At 41.3% G+C, this 19,778-nt stretch overlaps 1 protein-coding gene across 2 annotated transcripts in view; it reads right to left on the bottom strand.

The window, feature by feature from the left end:
• The window catches only part of PEX5L (peroxisomal biogenesis factor 5 like), a 690,633-nt gene that overhangs the window by 207,529 nt on the left and 463,326 nt on the right, over positions 1-19,778 (bottom strand). For both annotated transcript variants that reach the window (XM_085633878.1, XM_085633879.1), the window contains one exon: positions 6,311-6,520. In XM_085633878.1, coding sequence (XP_085490004.1) covers positions 6,311-6,520 — 210 coding nt within the window. The remainder of the gene's footprint in view (positions 1-6,310; positions 6,521-19,778) is intronic.

Here is a 19,778-nt window from a genome sequence, read left to right as displayed (position 1 = left end):
TATCGGTAAAGCTATATAGCATGTGTGGAAATTGGGCTTCAGCGAATATTTAACATTTGAGCATCACTCAGTAAATTGCCTTGACTTGCTTTGATCCTGTCAAAATCTTTATTTCCATCAGACTTCAGAATTGCATAAAATGTGCTTCATTTGTGCTTTCCTAATCACTGCTATATTTTTAAATGTGTGTATTTTTAAATATGTGTATAGTTAATTTACAGGAACTTAAATGTGGTTGTGTGTTAGAGAAAAACTGACATCCTACAGCCATTCTTTTCACTTCCTGTACTCCAGCAAGTTTGTGACCTAGGTCACTTTTACAAAATCCTCTCACTTTGCAGTTCGAGGAATAAAAGTAAATACTAGTTTCCAAATAAGCAGCAATTTTTCAGAAGATGTAGCCCGACAGAGGACCTTTGTGTGTCAAGATAAAAACAACATCTAAAGGCATCTTTATTGCTCATTCACTTCCTGAACAAGGTTATTTCTGGGGCTTCTGCAATACCACCACACCCCTACTTCCAGCGCCTATGATGGGGAAGCAAGATTTGGTGTTTGACCATACAGACTTTTCACCAGTCCTTTCTGCCCTTCCAATTCTCCTAATAGCAGTCCTCTTCTGTTTCAATGAGCCCTCTTCTGTTTCAATGAGTCTCTTCTGTTTCAATGAGCCCTCTTCTGTTTCAATGAGTCCCCTTCTGTTTCAATGTTCAATGAGCCCTCTTGTGTTTCAATGAGTCTCCTTCTGTTTCAATGTTCAATGAGTCTCTTCTGTTTCAATGATCCCTCTTCTGTTTCAATTAGTCCCCTTCTGTTTCAATGTTCAATGAGCCCTCTTCTGTTTCAATGAGTCCTCTTCTGTTTCAATGAGTCTCTTCTGTTTCAATGAGCCCTCTTCTGTTTCAATGAGCCCCCTTCTGTTTCAATGTTCAATGAGTCTCTTCTGTTTCAATGAGCCCTCTTCTGTTTCAATGAGTCCCCTTCTGTTTCAATGTTCAATGAGTCTCTTCTGTTTTAATGAGCCCTCTTCTGTTTCAATGAGTCCCCTTCTGTTTCAATGTTCAATGAGTCTCTTCTGTTTCAATGAGCCCTCTTCTGTTTCAATGAGTCCCCTTCTGTTTCAATGTTCAATGAGCCCTCTTCTGTTTCAATGAGTCCTCTTCTGTTTCAATGATTCTTCTTCTGTTTCAATGAGTCCCCTTCTGTTTCAATGTTCAATGAGCCCTCTTCTGTTTCAATGTTCAATGAGCCCTCTTCTGTTTCAATGAGCACTCTTCTGTTTCAATGAGTCCTCTTCTGTTTTAATGACAGTGGGATTCTCAACATACCACTTGCTGACCTGTGTTCATTAAACCATTGATGGAATTAAAGACCATGTATTGTGGCTTACCCAAGAAATGTTTGGGAAGATTGTTCCAAATGGGGTATTTCAAAGCACATTAGCCATTACCATTGTTAAACGATAAGAACATAAAAACATACATTTATTAAGGAGCTCAGAGGTCTTTCCCAAAGATCATCGGGTAAAAACGGTGCCAACTAGTGCATTTTAAAGTTCTTTTAAAATAGCCTTATAGCCCGCCGTAGTGGGCTATACCGGCTACTAAAGGCCCGCTCCAGCGTTAAAGGCCCGGGCCAAAGGCGAGGGACTTTAACAAAGGAGCGGGACTTTAATAGCCAGTATGTCCCAGCTATGAAGGGCTATAAGGCTATTAGAACATTCTGCCACTAGAAGGCAGAATGTTCCAACAAATAAAACAAAGGCCTCTCAGAGTTCGAGGGGTTTAAATTCCCTCGGGCTCCGAGAGGCCTTTGAAAACAACATTGAAATGTTGCTTTACGGGCCTTTACCAGCCTGTAAAAGCATGGAGCACTCCATTGTCTTCAATGGAGATCCTGACATTCCAATGTTCTTATTGTATTTATTAGGCACATTACACAGAATTTGTCTATGCCTGTGCATTTACAGACTTTGATTGCGAAATTGTGCAGTTTAAAGAATACTGCCAGCAACAATAGTTGAAAGGTGTTAAGATTTAAACATAGTTTTACTGGGTGACTAGAGATTTTCCATGTTTACCAGAGAAGTCAGATGTTCATCTTTCCCACTCTCAAGCATGTACAGCTTTTGCAGGCCACTAAATGTTTAATAGGTTCCTTTTCTAAACTGCCTGTAGACTTCCTGTGGCCTATTTATAAAGGCAAAATCAGTAGTAAATGCACTTTAACAGTAGTATTTTCCTTTTTATTTCTGCCATAAATTTTCAATGAGCCCTCTTCTGTTTCAATGAGTCTCTTCTGTTTCAATGAGCCCTCTTCTGTTTCAATGAGTCCCCTTCTGTTTCAATGTTCAATGAGCCCTCTTATGTTTCAATGAGTCCCCTTCTGTTTCAATGTTCAATGAGTCTCTTCTGTTTCAATGAGCCCTCTACTGTTTCAATGAGTCCCCTTCTGTTTCAATGTTCAATGAGCCCTCTTCTGTTTCAATGAGTCCTCTTCTGTTTCAATGAGTCTCTTCTGTTTCAATGAGCCCTCTTCTGTTTCAATGAGCCCCCTTCTGTTTCAATGTTCAATGAGTCCTCTTCTGTTTCAATGATTCTTCTTCGGTTTCAATGTTCAATGAGCCCTCTTCTGTTTCAATGTTCAATGAGCCCTCTTCTGTTTCAATGAGTCCCCTTCTGTTTCAATGTTCAATGAGCCCTCTTCTGTTTCAATGAGTCCTCTTCTGTTTCAATGATTCTTCTTCTGTTTCAATGAGTCCCCTTCTGTGTCAATGTTCAATGAGCCCTCTAATGTTTCAATGTTCAATAAGCCCTCTTCTGTTTCAATGAGCCCTCTTCTGTTTCAATGAGCCCTCTTCTGTTTCAATGAGTCCTCTTCTGTTTTAATGACAGTGGGATTCACAACATACCACTTGCTGACCTGTGTTCATTAAACCATTGATGGAATTAAAGACCATGTATTGTGGCTTACCCAAGGAATGTTTGGGAAGATTGTGCCAAATGGGGTATTTCAAAGCACATTAGCCATTACCATTGTTAAACGATAAGAACATAAAAACATACATTTATTAAGGAGCTTAGAGGTCTTTCCCAAAGATCATCGGGTAAAAACGGTGCCAACTAGTGCATTTTAAAGTTCTTTTAAAATAGCCTTATAGCCCGCCGTAGTGGGCTATACCGGCTACTAAAGACCCGCTCCAGCGTTAAAGGCTCGGGCCAAAGGCGAGGGACTTTAACAAAGGAGCAGGACTTTAATAGCCAGTATGTCCCAACTATGAAGGGCTATAAGGCTATTAGAACATTCTGCCACTAGAAGGCAGAATGTTCCAACAAATAAAACAAAGGCCTCTCAGAGTTCGAGGGGTTTAAATTCCCTCGGGCTCCGAGAGGCCTTTGAAAACAACATTGGAATGTTGCTTTACGGGCCTTTACCAGCCCGTAAAAGCAAGGAGCACTCCATTGTCTTCAATGGAGATCCTGACATTCCAATGTTCTAATTGTATTTATTAGGCGCATTACACAGAATTTGTCTATGCCTGTGCATTTACAGACTTTGATTGTGAAATTGTGCAGTTTAAAGAATACTGCCAGCAACAATAGTTGAAAGGTGTTAAGATTTAAACATAGTTTTACTGGGTGACTAGAGATTCTCCATGTTTACCAGAGAAGTCAGATGTTCATCTTTCCCATTCTCAAGCATGTACAGCTTTTGCAGGCCACTAAATGTTTTATAGGTTCCTTTTCTAAACTGCCTGTAGACTCCCTGTGGCCTATTTACAAAGGCAAAATCAGTAGTAAATGTACTTTAACGGACGTATTTTCCTTTTTATTTCTGCCATAAATTTGCAAAAAGATTGCTAGCAGACGTAAACCTATTTACAGGGCAGAAATTGCCACTAAAGTGCAATAATATCGCCTCTGCCCTAAATCTCGATGAAGGGTTAGGAAGTGGGTGTTTCAAGGCCATTTTTGCTTTAAAAGTTTGTGAATGTCACAAATCGGTACATTTGTGGGCATTCCCACACTAAAATCCACCCCTTTTCCACCTTTGAAAGGGTAGTAGTTCTACTCCAACACAAGGCTACCTATATCCACTTCAAGGTGGGAAGGGGAGGAATCGGTCTACGCCGTCACCTCCACCTGCTTCAACACCCTCTGCATCCTCCGGAAGACCTTCAAATGGATCCCCCCCGAATCAAGGAAAACCGTCATCCATGCACTCATAACCAGCAAATTGGACTACGAAAACGCCCTCTAAGCTGGAATCAATCAAACTCCGCTCTGCAAACTCCAGAACATACAGAACACGGCAGCTAGACGCGTCCTTGGCATCCCTCAACAACAAACACATCATCCAACACCTACGAAACCTCCACTGGCTCCCCGTCGAGAAGAGAGTAACTTTCAAGATACTCACCAATGCCTACAAATGCCTCCACTACACCGGACCCCAATATCTCAACGAGAGAATCTCCTTCCACATACCCAAGAGAAATCTCAGATCTACTGACCTCACCGAACCCACACGCATCTGCAGAGCAAGAACGGGTGGAAGAACCTTTGCCTACATCGCGGCCAAGACCTGGAACGAGCTCCTGATCGACATCAGATGCGCCCCCACCCTGCACATCTTCAGGAAGACCCTCAAGAACTGGCTCTTCAACTGACAGGAACTGCTCCCCCCCTCCCTCCCCAGCACCTTGAAACTCTCACGGGTGAATAGCGTGATTAAAATTCCCATATTGAATGCATGAAATCCGGTTAAGAAGAGATAGCTGCTAAACAAGATTTTATTCAACAATTTTTTTTTATAAAGCAGATGAGAACTGTGGTGCTCAGTGTCCACAAATGTTTAACTATTTGTCACCTTCAAGATCATATTAGGATCTTCTTTAGGACTATAAAATAGTGGGTGGATGCCTGACTACTTGTGCCACCACCCAGCTGTGACTCATGGGCAAGTAGGTGAATGCTCTGTACACAATGCCTGTTAGTCAAGCGAGGGCTAAAATGTCATCCAAATGAAGGGAGAACAATCAATAAACATGGACATTGGACTGGTCTTCTGGCAACACAACCATCACTGTCTAGGGATAATCGCTGACACTTCAGCAAAAAGTCTAGGGTCCCTAATGAATTTTCACATACACACAGATAGGGGCAACCCCTTTGATGTATCCTGGCCAAGGTTCTCAATCATCAACTAAGCAAATCTAGATTTCAGGTGCAAACCCAAGCATCAAATGGAAATATCTAGAAAATGGACTACACCAAAGTGGAGGAGAAAAGGGAAGATTAAGGAAGGACAATGGAATGAACATGCACATATAAAAGCACACCCACAAAGATACAAAACACACTCAATTAGCCCTATGATTGTTTACTAGACTCAAATTGTTAAGTTTATTGTTCTTTTTTTATTTCATTCAAATTCACGTTATTACAACAAGCTGAATAGCTATATCAAAACTGATTTACAAAGAACAGGGTTTCTTTCTGTACAAGATAAATAAACATGTGTTTCACATCTAAGAGGGTATAAATTTAATGCCCACAGGGAAAAAAAATATTCTCGATTTTAATGTGGCTTGCTTTTCCTCCCAATCAGGAGTATCTAAAAACATTACTTCTTCACATTGTTCCCATTCTCGAGATGTTTAATTAATTTCCATTTCTTGTGGCGTTGTTTCGGACTCATATGCGATATGGGAATGGTGGCTCACTGAAAGCTGAGTGCTGGTCTGCTACATGTCTTGTTGTGAAACACATGTCGGCATATGTTGAACAAAAAAGAAGCATTGGACCACCGCTAGCCATCCATAAATATCATACCCAAACAAATAAAGCCTAGGAGTATTCCAGCAGGAGACCTGACAAAGTGAAAAAGATGATCACAAGGTGGACAGGGACAGCCTTAGGCCACCAAAAACAATATTTTGTGGGCTTGATATTGACAGCATTTAGCATTAGGAATTTTTTTTTTGTAGGGGGGGAAGAGATGCAGCATGAAGAAAGTACAAGAGGAACAATGGCGCTAAATGACCCCTTTTACATTATGCCTGGGTCACTTGACCTTGTACATCACATATGCACTGTAGTTCATGAGATAATTTAATTGAGGAAGACATACACTATCATTGTCTTGACACTTGACGTCCATTGGTGTGTCACATTATGTATATTGTTCAACTACCTTACAATGCAGATAGATACATTAAACTATATCTGACAAATGTGCTCTTTGGACTGCCACCACAGATTCAATGTATTGGGAAGCCATTAAACAATTACTTAATTCAAGCCCTTACCTAAATCTAAGGATGACTTTTCTTGAACTCTGGAAGTCTTCCCGGTTTTCTCCACTTCTACTTTGATGAGGTCTACGCTGTCAGATTTTTTCCTAAGAGATATTCCTTTGGAGCTTTCTCCTCTAGATGCTGTTTCTAACTTCTTTGATTTGTTTTGGGTAAGTATGACAGGTTCGCTTAAGTCCAGAAGATCCAGTCCTGGGGATATCACTGTCAGGGGCAGAAAAAGTCAGAACATAGAAATCAATAAAGAGAATAAACCACAGTAACTTGCAATTTCACACAAGACTAAATTATCAATGTCTATGATAAGCAATAAGTGATTCAAAAAAAGTTAGAAATTCACCATGGACCAATCACTTTTCAGTGGGCAACAGGCCAAGATTTCTGGTACAACAAAAAATATTTTGACTCAACCTTTCATGGTTCATTGACTGCTTTATTACTCAGTACTGAACCTGCACTTTGAAAGGGAAATTCAACCACAGTGCAATGGGCATGAGCTATTTCCCAATGTTAGACACATTCTAGGCTGGTCCTGTGATGGACAATTAATTAAGATGAAAAGAGACAGACTGTAAATGTGAATGGGAATACTTGTACAAAAGTATGCAAATTCACTTAAACATTAGCAGACAAGATTACTTTTGAAGGAAAATTCATAAAGGGTAGTATTTATAGAACCAAAATTGTCAACAGCTACCAATGCTTTGGGTACTTGTCAGCCTTAATAAGCATTTGTTAATATGATGAAACTATGGCCCCATATTATGTGTGACACCTTCAGACATTACTGGCTTTATGGTCTACTAAATGTACCTTGCTGGGGCATGTGAAGCCACAAGTGTAACGATAAGAAATACAAATCACTGCAACAAAATTTTGGTTTGGTACCAGAATATCATTTTCAGAATCACGGTCAGACTGAGTTAAAAAATAGTCCCGGGCACCAAAATAAAAGTGGCCCCATTAGTGATTTAGACAGCTAAAAACGTGACCGATGTTTGAAAATTGGGGCAGTTGTGAACTGACACTCTGTATAAGTGCTTTGCAAGGTATGGAAGACTGTATGGGGTTGAGCTTGCTGCAGGCATTGGCTGTTTTAATATCAGAGAATTCAAGAGTAAAAACAGCTAACAGCCAAACAATTAGGCCACACAGTCAGATCAGCCCATCAGGTACTGCTTTAAAGCCCTATAGGGCAGTCTGACCCTGATCAGAATACGGTCAGACACAAATATTTTGTCTTAAATATCGATACAGTATTTATTTCAGGCGAAATTTCTGTATAAGATATTCTGACATACAATCAGGAGGACTTGGGGGAATGCCAGGGAGCGACAAGTGACTACCATGGGAGTAGCATACAGAGTGCAAGAATCAACGTAAAATTTAAGATTAAGGTCGTTTGGGCAAGGAGTGTGCAAAATTAACTGAATTTGCTTTTGCGCTATTATGCACAATTTTTTGAAAAAATTCCACAAAATTCAGCATAATTATCGGAAATGCTATATTTTAGAATGAAGATACAGCGGGGACACATTTCACCCTAAACAAATACAGCATAAAACACAATTGCAGCGAACAACTGCTGTTTGTGTTCTGCAAAAACAACAGTTGATGGACAGAATGTAGAACAATGTCTTACATTCACCCCAGTGCAGAGATCTGGGCCTAAATCCATCGTTTTATTGCTCACCATGCTGTTCCAGTTTGAACCCAGCCATATGCAGATCAGTCTTGACCCTGTGTCTCATGGGAACAGTCCAGCCTGAACTGCCAAGCCAGGTCCTCCCTGGACAGGAAACAAGCATCCTAGGACCGGTTTCGGGGTGTCACCCCTCTTCAGCCAGGATAGCTTGATTCCAGTGGCATGGAGAGCACGGGACCCACGTCTGGGCATACCCGTCCCACTCGGGGTGACAAATGCAAAAACAACAATTGATGGACAGAATGTAGAACAATGTCTTACATCCACCCCAGTGCAGAGATCTGGGCCTAAATCCATCGTTTGTTTGCTCAACATGCCGTTCCAGTTTGAACCCAGCCATATGCAAATCAGTCTTGACCCTGTGCCTCATGGGAACAGTCCAGCCCGAACTGCCAAGCCAGGTCCTCCCTGGACTGGAAACAAGCATCCTAGGACCGGTTTCGGGGTTTCACCCCTCTTCAGCCAGGATAGCTTGATTCCAGTGGCATGGAGAGCATGGTTGTTTGTCTTGTTCTCGCTCTCCTGTAGCAAAGGAATTACACAACTGGCATAATGGCGTGATATCGGGTATTTTGCATAACAAGCGCAACATAAAACTCATAAAATTACACGAATTACGCTGGTCTAATTTAAATTTTGCTGAGAACAAGGCTGGACATGAAAATGGCCGAAGTAAACAGAATGAAAGGAAGAAAAGTGGTATGACACAAATTTGTGTAGATTTGTATTGCATTTGAATAATTTATTTTAGAACCTCTTTAGTAGACAAGAGGACTTTCAGCAGTAAAACGATGTTACACCTGGCCACCTGTACTCCGAACTGGTTGCAAATTTGCGATCAGTGTATTTGCATCCAGTGTGGCAATCAGAGAACCGACCTATGTACTAATAGGTTGGTTCGCAATTCGATCTGGCTTATTAATATTAATGAGGAAGGTGGCAAATTGTGACAAGGAATCACGGCCATCACATGGATGGTGGTTTGTTGTGGTCAGCAGACCACCATGTCTGTGATTGCTTTTAAGTAAAACAAAAACTGAATGCTCCTAAAAAAAACGAAAAGTGCCTACTCTTAAAAATGTTTTGTTAACATTCATGATGGGGAATTGATCCCTTGGGGACCCCTTCCCATTTGGGAATGGCTTACCACCTCCTTTGAGGTGGTGGTAAAATATTTATGTTTTGCGACTGGAATTCGGTTGCAAAACATTTATACATACCACTTCGATTTAGTATATGGAAAGGATGCCCTAAACACACCCCTTCCAAATACCAAATCAGTATTGCATTGCAATTTGTGGTTTTTACATTACAAAAGGCATTTTTGCGATCACAGAGGGCCCGAATCTGTAGGCCACATGTATCAAGCATTTTTGCATTCGCAAATGGGCCAATTCTCAGAATCGGCCCGTTTGCTAATGCAAAAAAATGCTTTTCGCATGTATCAAACCTTATTTTGCGATTCGGTAACCTGTTACCGAATCGCAATTAGGTGTGCGATTTGGTATATGGAAGGGGCATGTTTAGGGTATCCCTTCAAAATAGTGAATCGCTGCGGTATGTATGAATGTTTTGCAACTGTGAATGCGGTCGCAAAACATTCGCATTTTACAAACAACTTCAAGTTGGTGGTAACCCATGCTCAAATGGGAAGTGGTCCCCAGGGGACCCATTCCTCTTTGGGAATGGTGGGGAAAACTTTTTTTAAGAGGAGGCAGTGGTGCTACGGACAACTGCCTCCTCTAAAAACATGAAAAGAAAACTTTTCATTTTTCTTTTTCAAACGCAACCAGTTTTCTTTTAAGGAAAATGAGCTGCATTTAAAAAAAAAGATTGCTCTATTTAAAAGCAATCACGGACATGGTAGTCTGCTGAACCCAGCAGGCCACCATCCCAGTGATTTTAGCGATTCCTAGGGGGTCGCAAATTGCGACTAACCTCTTTAATATTAATGAGGTAGGTCGATTTGCGAACCCCTATGAATCACTATATGAAAATCTTGGAGTTTCATACATTTGTAATAGTGATTACCTAATTGCGATTTGCAGAAAATCGCCCTGTAAATCGGGCTGTTTGCGAAAGCAAAAATGCTTCGTAACTCTGGCCACGATTCGTTGTAAATATATCATAGCGAAATGTGGGTAGCTCTTCCTTAGATTTATCTTTGTGAACATAATACTGTTTCCAGTATCTGTCTTCAGGCTCATTCGGCACAGTGATTTTCTCAGCTACTTGCACAATTTAGCAACCAACCCACGCGTCATTAAACAAGGTGGCCCATCAATGCAGACATGGAAGCCACGCATACCAAGGCACGTGACTTAATCCTTTTTTTGTTTTGTTTCATGAACCTTGACAAAATAATCATGTCCTAATTTTATTCCCTTTTTTGGTTGACTTCTGTAGTTTTTGAAATCATGTTTTCTTCAAAAACTAGCATTAATGCAGTGGAAACACGTCCCATCTGGTGTGAAGTCGATGCATCTATTGAACGTGCTTTCTTTTTGTAGCTAGGACTAGTGGTATCACTGGATATAAAAACTCTAAAATTCTCAATTATTTTTTTCCTCAAATCAAATTTTATTTTCCTGATTGGGTGAATGTTCTGTTTACTCTTGTTTCAAACCATAATGATTAAAGGTTGTATTACTTGTTTTATGGGCAAACTGCTTTATAGGATTGACAATATAATTCTTTCATTGCAGGTAAATTCTATCTGTTTATTGAATGTATTATTGACAAGCAATAATACAGGTGTTATTGAACAAAAAGAGATCCAGAATCTCTCAGTATAACAAAGATAAGAGGTGGATTGGAAACTTGCCCACCTTTTGCTGACAGCTGATCTCAACCCCGCTTCAAGTAGTGATCTTTGGAGATTTGAGGGAGAGTTAATTTTCTCTACACATCGACCACTCTTGCAGGGGCCGTGATGTTTTCTGGTGTTGCTGCCGTCCTCTCTTCTGGAATTCCTCAGAGATCTTGACTGAGTTGCAGCCTATTCCTGTTGAGATGCTGCCTGCCTAACAATATCTAATGACCAGCATGTTTGCCCTGATTGTAGTTCACAAGGTATCACTGATTAAAAGATGTTATGTTTATTTACTGTTGTGCTTTATGCTTGGTTTCTGATTATGAGGTGCATATTATGTACCTATCCGTATTTCGGCGTGGTTGTTTGATCTTTTGAGCCCTATTTTCTATCATTTTCTATTACTCCCTGTTCGTATTTTCTTTTATTCCCTGTTATTTTATAGCATTCTTTGCCAGGTGTTATAAAAGTATTTGACCACCTTGTTAAATGTGTATAAAGTGCTTAAGTGAAAGAACTTCAGAGATCCAAAGGTAAATACATTATTTTAGGAAAATACTGGATTAAGTCAGAAAGTTTAAGAACAAATTTCACAGCGGCCAGGGCGACTGACGCCGGACGCTGGGGATCACGGTTCGATCCCCGGCACCGGCGGCGGGTCAGCCCAGCACCATGTGACTCTGGGCGATAGCTCGCTTAATCTTCCCGACGGCCCCAGCGCCGGGATGCCTACGGGTAGCTGTGCGCTTTACAAATACTGTATTTAAATTTTTACATTTTACCCATGAGACATGGCAAATTTCGTGACGATTTGCAGTGGTGCAGAAAAACTAGGCAATTTAATTTTGTACCATCTTCCTGCTGTATCTTGAGAAATATTTTGCATTAGGCCAAAAAATGGTGCATACTGATTCTCTGTTCAAAGCACCCAGGTATACATAGTGACTTGGCCGGGAGATCAATTTCCTGCCATTTTTCCTTCATAAACAGTTTTGATGAAAGTTTTATAATTAGCCGATTGTCAATTGATGGGATTAAGAAAACAGACCTACTCATGTTGTATGTGCACATGCAGAAAACACATATTCTCCAAAAAGTGCAGGTTAACAGAGCTTCAGTGCACTTACTTTTAAAGTCATGAAATACCTTGCCTAAAATTTTAGAAGTAATTCCACTTTTTTGGGAGTCTCCATATTTTCCATGTTTAAGATAATGGGAGAAAATTAGTTTAATGACACCTAATGCAAGTCAGTACTTAGGCGAGCTACCAGACGGAATCACTTCTGAACAGGGCTTTACAGGGAAATATAGTAGTTGTAAAAGGTGAAATTAGAATTAGAAATTTGTTAACAAAAATGGAGATTGACTAAGATATTAATGCGAAATCATACTATAATATGACATGTATTGAAAATGTGCAAGATGCATCAGGCGGCCATATTCACTGGTAGGCTGCTGTTAGACTTCCCTTTAAAAAAAAGAAGCTTTAGAAATTGCTGAACCTTGCACAAATGTATTTGATAGCTTGACCTTAATGTGACTTGCTTACAATATTTGTCATAACTGCAGAATGTTCTGATTTAAAAGCAACATTTTCTCATTTACACTAGGCTTGAACTTCCTATCTACCTCGTGTTCATATACTGCGGAATATAAAGTTGCATAATTTAACAATAACTCTCACTTACATCAACTACGAAAAGCATTACCTAACTAGAAATCTGCAAGTAAATGTTTCTAGTATAGTTCCCTGTCGAGCAGTGAAACATTGAATAAATGATAGAATATACTCTGCATTAAGCGTCCCTTGGAACCAAGGTTAACGCTTCCAGAAACACAACTGTTTTGTGATGTTTGTTACATTTGTCACATATTTGATAGTATGCTTTCGACGTCATATGTTTTCCATGGTAAAAGAAGAACGAAGCCTGCTCACCATTGAAAGATGTTTCTTCATTGGAAGGAAGTGATCTCACCTTCAACAATGTTATATACATATTAGTGCGTGTTTCTATTTAGAAAAGCGGCTCCACACTGCTCTGCCACTGAGAATCTGCGGCTACAACTGCTTACGGCTACTACTGAAGGCAGCTACTGTTAACTTGCGGTTTGGGAGGTGATTTTCCCAGACTCTCAAACTACCTATTCCTATACTGGATGGCTGTAGCTTATTGCTGCATCGGCTACCCCAAATTTCCCTGTTGATTGTACAGATTGCTACTGCAACTGTATACTGAAGCTCTTTGGATATTGAGACTCGGCTGAATTTCATTTCATGAATTGCTCTTTTTTGGGAGTTTGACTACTTTATAGGTTTTCAAACCTAATGCTACTTTGATCTCACTTCATTTTCTCGAACTCTTTATGGGTTCTAATAACTTTTGATTCTAAACCTTTATTTAGAATATGGATGAATTCCTTTATGGAACACGCTTGTCATTTTGTGTTATTATTTGTTTCTAACCATAATTTTCTTGAAATATTTATGCAAACTGATTTATCTGACTTACTAACTGAATATATACAAAAATAATTTTCTAATATCTTTATGAGAATTAAGGTTTTCTAAACCAATCCAAAACTCTTTTTTTTTATTAATCTTTTTATTAATTTCAATAACAAACTTACATACATGTTCCATACAATCCTCCAAATTATTTCGCTTATCACATTACAGTTACCTAGGAGGGAATAGTCACACTCACAGCATTTCCATATCTCTTTCTCTGTTATGATGCATTCCAAAACTCAATATTGACTAAACATAAAGACTGATGAATTTAAATGTTGATTGATCTGGTTTACCTTCCATTCAATAATGGTGGCAAAGATCTGTCCCCTAGAAGAAGAATTTGGTACAGAGTTGGAGCCCATTTAACTTTGGACTCTTTCTATGCACTCACTATCCAGCGTACCTGTTTGCTTCTGATAAGTTACAGTACTCTCCCATTAAATGCATTGTACCAGTGCTTAAAAGTGCAGGTACTCTCCCTTTCAAATTAAAGAATTACAGGTACTCAGTACCGGACAGTACCTGTCCAATTAAAGTACTGCTTCTGGGTGAAAAGCAGAAGGCAAAGTGGCCAATGGGATTTCGGAGTGTTCAAATTGTTCAACAAAGGTGAATGGATGGGGTCATAGAGACATGGGAGATAAATACATTTTATGCCTGCCACTTTGAGAACAAATCTCAGGCTTGAAATCTTAAAGTAGTTTTTATGGTTGGACTTGACAGCGCAGCTGTCGCCTGGCAATTATGTGGGTACCATTAAAGAGGGGCTTTGACTCCGCCCACAGATTGGGAGCCAGGAGTACATGTTTTGATTGGGCAGAATTTGAATGCTTCCACAAAAAATGCTTGCCCTCCACGCAGCTGTGATCATTTTGCTTACTGATACAGCGGCCTGGGCTTCAACTTTCAGGGGCACACACATAACACAGCAATGCTGGAAAAGTGTCTTAGATAACTAGATAATTTATGGTATTTGTGTTTCACTGGCAGCAGCACACATGGGTGAAGAGCAGCCAGGAGTAATGTATATCATTCCATATGTTGTTTAATTTGTGTGCTTTTTTGTGATTGGGTCAGAGGGTGAATGAAAGAATGAATCAGTGGATGGATGATTGGATGTATAAGTAAAAAGACGAGCAACAGAGTGTATGTATGATGACCTGTTAAGTGCCTAAACCCTTCAAGGACACGAGGCACTTTCAGTCACAAGCCAGATTGATTGGCATTGCTGATGCTTGTTAGTCTTTTCCTGAGCATTAAAACATTCAAAAGAAACTGTATTGTCTGTAAACATACAAACAAACTTGCTTGAAGGTTTTTCATTTAACTGGGATTTCTACTGCAAGTTAAGTTGAATTTATCCAGACATGGGTTTGGAGTTCCCTCTAGGCAACTAAAAACTAGTGGAACATTTTATTGAGTGGTCAATTGTCAAGCTGCACAGCAGTCTTAAAAGAAATGATGTGCTGATGTAGTACGTGGACAGATTTTCTCCACAAAGTATCCATAGATGGGTCCAGAGCGGTATGAGAGTTTTGTTTCCAGTTACTGCTTCAACTGGAGATGGTCCGGCAGGAGATGGATGGGGCTTTGTTCCTTGGAGAGGCGGTGCATTAAACCAGTGGTATAGGTTGAAATTTCTGGTACTAGGCCAGCAACAACTGGGGTGCTTGTGATTGGCTTATTGTCAAGAGGTAGGCTTGTCATGAGGTGGTGCTTGAGCAGCAGGATGGAGTCGTACTTGGCAGACGTCCAAGTGCATCAACATGATATGGCCAACAGGTGCAGTCCTAACGGCCATACAATTCTACCTCAATGATCTGAAAAGATGGTGGACGATGAATCGGGGGAACCCTTTTTCACCAACCAGAGCACAGTGAGTGGTGATGGTAAAGGAAATTGAAAGTAATAAAACTATGAACACAAACAGAAGCCTAAAAACTAATGTTCATGGGAAGGGTCCTCTTTACTCACATGTAAGTCAGCCTTTATTTTTTATGCCTGTGTTATTTTGAGCTTTAGAGTGTATGGATTACTGTTTTACTATCCACTAGTAGAAAGCACAGAAAGTTATTTTAAACACAAAATATGTGATTTAAGGTGGACAAAGTACATCACTGCCAAGGAAAATATAGTATAAAAACACATGCCCTGCTTGAAAAATGTAATTACGACTTAAATAGTTTTGAAATTAGGGAGACTTGGTAAGCAAGGATGAAGGAAGGTGTTATAAGAGATAGTGAGTGTAAGAAATAGGGTTACTGGTTGGAGGGAGTGAAACTCTCCTCAAGCAGTAGCCACAATTCTTGCCAGGGTAAAACACAAGCAACCCGTAAATTAACCTGTGCTCACCACTCGGGTAGCTTGGCACAGAGCAGTCAGGTTTAACTCCGAGGCAATGTGTAAAGTATTTGTGCAACAAACAGTAACCAAGTGAAAACACACCATAAAAAGTATTCCACATCAGATTAGAAAAATAGAGTCATTTTTAATAATAAAACAAGACCGGAATAACACAAATCCCATCGGTAGAACCGAAGATATGCAATTTTAAAGATTTTTGTCAAAATAGCGTCAAAAGCCCAAAGAACCACTCGTGACTATGTGGTCTTGCTAGATCGGGAGAAAGTCACAAGTTCAGGCCGACCGCGATGGAGCATGGGTTGGATACAGGGACCAGGTTAGTCTAGCTGAAAAGTTACATTCTCAGTCAAATGCAAAGAGTCCCGCTTGTTGTGGAGGGGGGCCATGAGGAGCAGGAAAGCAATATGAACAATGGTCGTTGTAGCGCAAAGGGCATACCTAACGTTAAGGAAATTCATCGCTGTAGTCAGACATTCCTGTTGTTGTCGTCACAGGGGGTTGAGCAGGAGCTTTAGATGGTGTTCCACGGGAACGGTCAATGCTGGAGGGCAAATGGTCAGATGGAACTTCGTGTTGGCAGGCAGCGCGAGCGACATGGTTTTAACACCAATGAGACCTGAAGGAAACCACTTCGATGTCATCGGCTGGCTGTAGCTATATCTTGGTGCTCATTCAGGTGGCTGGGAGCCTGTTATATCCCTGTGGCTCTGAACAGGAGGACTAGCCTTTTGAGTCGCACTGGGAGCCCTGGGTTCAGGTGCCGATCCAATCCCTCTGACTCAGGCAGTAGGGCAGCAATCAAGCAAGGCAGCAGTCTAAAAAGGCAAAAGTTCATCAGAACAGAAGTGTACAGAAGAGATGGTGTCTGAGCAGGGGCGGCTCCTCCACTAAGGTGGAGGGGTGTCGCCCCACTGCTCTGTGAGCAGTTGAAAAGGAAAAATAAAATATTAATAACGAAAGTTATTAGCATTTTATTTTTCCTTCTGTATCTCAGCTGGTTTGGGAAGAGGCGGGGCTGGACATCACAGTAACAGTGGTGGCACTCTCTCAAGTGTGCATAAATGTTTGACTGGCCACCTAGGGCCGGCCAAACAATCATGCACCCTTTGCATGTTCTCCACCCAGGTTGTATTACAGCCTGGGTGGAGAACATGCCTAGGCCCCAAGTCCATCTCTGAACGTCGAACCACGGCACTCAGACCACTCACAATGCTGCTGTAAAGTCAGGGGAGTCTGGGAGCCTGGGTGTTTCCTGGTTCCTGCTTTCTTACTTCCTGCTCCTGGAGTGAGGAAGAGGACCGAGAAGCATTGGCTGGCTGGCTAGCAGATGAGCGGTGTTTTTTTTCTTTTTTTCCTTCATTTCAAATCCCCACCCCTCGCCCACCACACTCATTGAGTAGTGACCACCACTGTGTCTGAGGTCCAATATTGAGACCTGCTGTCTCCTGTAAAGTGAGAGAAGCTTCTAGAGGTTTCCCTTTGAAGTGCACAGGTTTCCTGACAACCCTGCCCTGCCCTGGCTCAAGACTAAATACAGGGGATATCAGACCTTTCTGCGGAGGCAGGGCTAAGCCTATTCCAGTGTAAGTAGGGTTGTACCCAGCTCCGCCCTCTTATCCTGCCAGTGATGGCCCATCCAGGCACAACTAAGTTCTCTATTATGTGTGGCTGTCTAGGCAAAATAAATAAAACCCAGGTGTAAGCTACACCCAGTCATGTGACCCAGAGACAGGCTGCAGGCACTAAATGGCTAAATTGCAGGGAATGCCAACTTTCTAAAATGTAATTTAAAATCTGGCTTTACCTTAAGAGAGAATTTTAATTCAATTCCAAAGACACCAAACATGAACTAGTTTCCAATTTCCATTTAGAAGTTAAAGCTTATTAAATGTAATATGGTAATTCCAATGTTATCCTATGGGAGAGGTAGGCCTTGCGGCAGTGAAAAACAAATTTAAGGGTTTTTTGCTACCAGGACATGTAAAAGTTAAAAGTCAATGTCCTACTTTTTTAATACACTACACCCTGCCCTATGGGCTATAAATGGCCCATCCAAAGGCTGACTTATTTGTATCTGTTGGACTTGGCCCTTTCTGCAGGGTCATCTCCTCACTTGTTGCCTTCACCCGCCTGTTTTCTGAACATGTTTTTGTTGTTTTTTTAGGACTCTTTATCACTGCTTACCAGTGCTAAATTGCTTGTGCTCACTCCTTAAAGAATGGTAAGAATGGTTTATACCCAAATTGCCATATTCAGTTTACCTGTAAGTCCCTAGTAAAGTGGAACTACCTGTGCCCGGGGCCTATAAATGAAATGCTACTAGTGGACCTGCAGCATTGATTGTGCCCCCCGCTTAAGTAGCCCTGCAAACATGTCTCAAGCCTACCGCTGCAGCCTGTGTGTGCAGTTTTAAACTGCCACTTCTACTTTCTAAATAAGCTGCTGTGGTCCTGTAAGCAGCACATGGTCACTGACACATCCATAGCAGCAGGAGACAGCGTTTACAATGCTTGCAATACCACGCAGGTACATAACAACCGCGTTGTTACCACGCGTGCCTTTACATCGCAAGACGTTTCAACGACTTGCGCTAGGTGGCGTGCAACACCAGGGAATGTGTTAGATTTTAAATCCAATACCTTCCCTGCTGTTGCGCTAACTTGAGTAGGAATAGTAATTTATACTATTTCTAAGTCCAGCGCGCCATCTAGCGAAAGTCGTTGAAACGAATTGCGATGTAATGCCACGCGTGGTAACAACGCAGTCGTTGTAACAACCGTGTTGTTACCTACCGCGTGGTAAAAGTATGCGCTGTAACGTGCTATATTCCCTAGCACCTAGCAGCATAAACTGGTGACACCCAACTACCCACTGACTAGTACTCCTCGGAGTCCAGTGTCTTCAACTCTGTCAGACAGTGTATAACTTGTATAAGGACAAGTGCCGGTGCCCAAAGCTCTGCTCTGAACTACGCTGTGGGCTGCAGCACCAAACACTAAGGCTGCGTAGGCTGGAATCCACCTCATGTCTCTTCAATTGACTACTAGACGCTCACTGCCCCTTTACCTCACTCTGGCAGGTGCCTGCTTTCTCCATTTGTGATGGTTCTTTCGTCTTTCTCTTTCTCCTTCTTTCTGCTTTGTTGGGCCGATTCACAAAGGGCCTCCGCACTCGTGGTGGAGGCCCCGAAGCCTTGGTGAAGGGCCCGGTACTTGTAGTGGGACGTTCACAAAGGGTCAAGATGGAGGTCCTTCCACGAGTGCGGGCCCCCTAACAAGATTGCCTGGCCTCCGCCACGAGTGCAGAGGCCCTTTGTGAATCGGGCCCTGTGTGTTTTCCCTTTCTTTCTCTCGGAAAATGTCCAAAGAGATAAAATAGGTGCTGGACCCCCAAAACAAGTGCCTGTGGCCACCACCTGCAACCACTGCCTCAAATTAAGCACTGCCGACAGGTGGTGCTCCTGCAGCCACTAACAAATGAGGAGGAGACGTGATCTAACAGCCAAAAAAGCCGGCTTCAAAACAGCGGAACCAGGTTCCATTCGCGACGTCGGCTCATGAGATTGGAACTTATGTAAAGCACTCCTTAACCCGAGTTGCCCTATTAAATCTGCAAAACCCCCCATATATTTTGACATTTGCCCCACTACCAAAAAAAAAACACATAATGAGCAGGGGTCATGAGCCATGATTTGAGTCTGTCCGGCAGGCTCGCACCTACTTGACACCCATAAATACGCCCATCTTGTTAGTGATAAAGCCGAAATTCGTATTCTACATGGGGTACCTGTTAGGAGTGCAATGTAATCATTTGTAGTACGCACTTGCATATTATTTGGCATTGTTAGAGTAATTAGATGTTAGATGAAAGGTGCGCCAATGAACATGTTCTTGTGGGATTAACACGATTCAATGTCAAGATAATAAATGATTTGTAGAATTGTAGTGAATACATATAAACAATGTAACACATTTATATAGGGCATTAGTGACATGATACATTGACACATTAAATGTATTTTGAATGTTTATTAGGACAAATTAGGTAGTTGAAGTAGGTATTTTAATAT

The sequence above is a fragment of the Triturus cristatus genome, chromosome 11 (assembly GCF_964204655.1).
Source record: "Triturus cristatus chromosome 11, aTriCri1.1, whole genome shotgun sequence".
Taxonomy (NCBI): Eukaryota; Metazoa; Chordata; class Amphibia; order Caudata; family Salamandridae; genus Triturus; species Triturus cristatus.
Note: the sequence above shows the minus strand (reverse complement) of the source record. Positions and strands in the feature narration are given on the sequence as shown.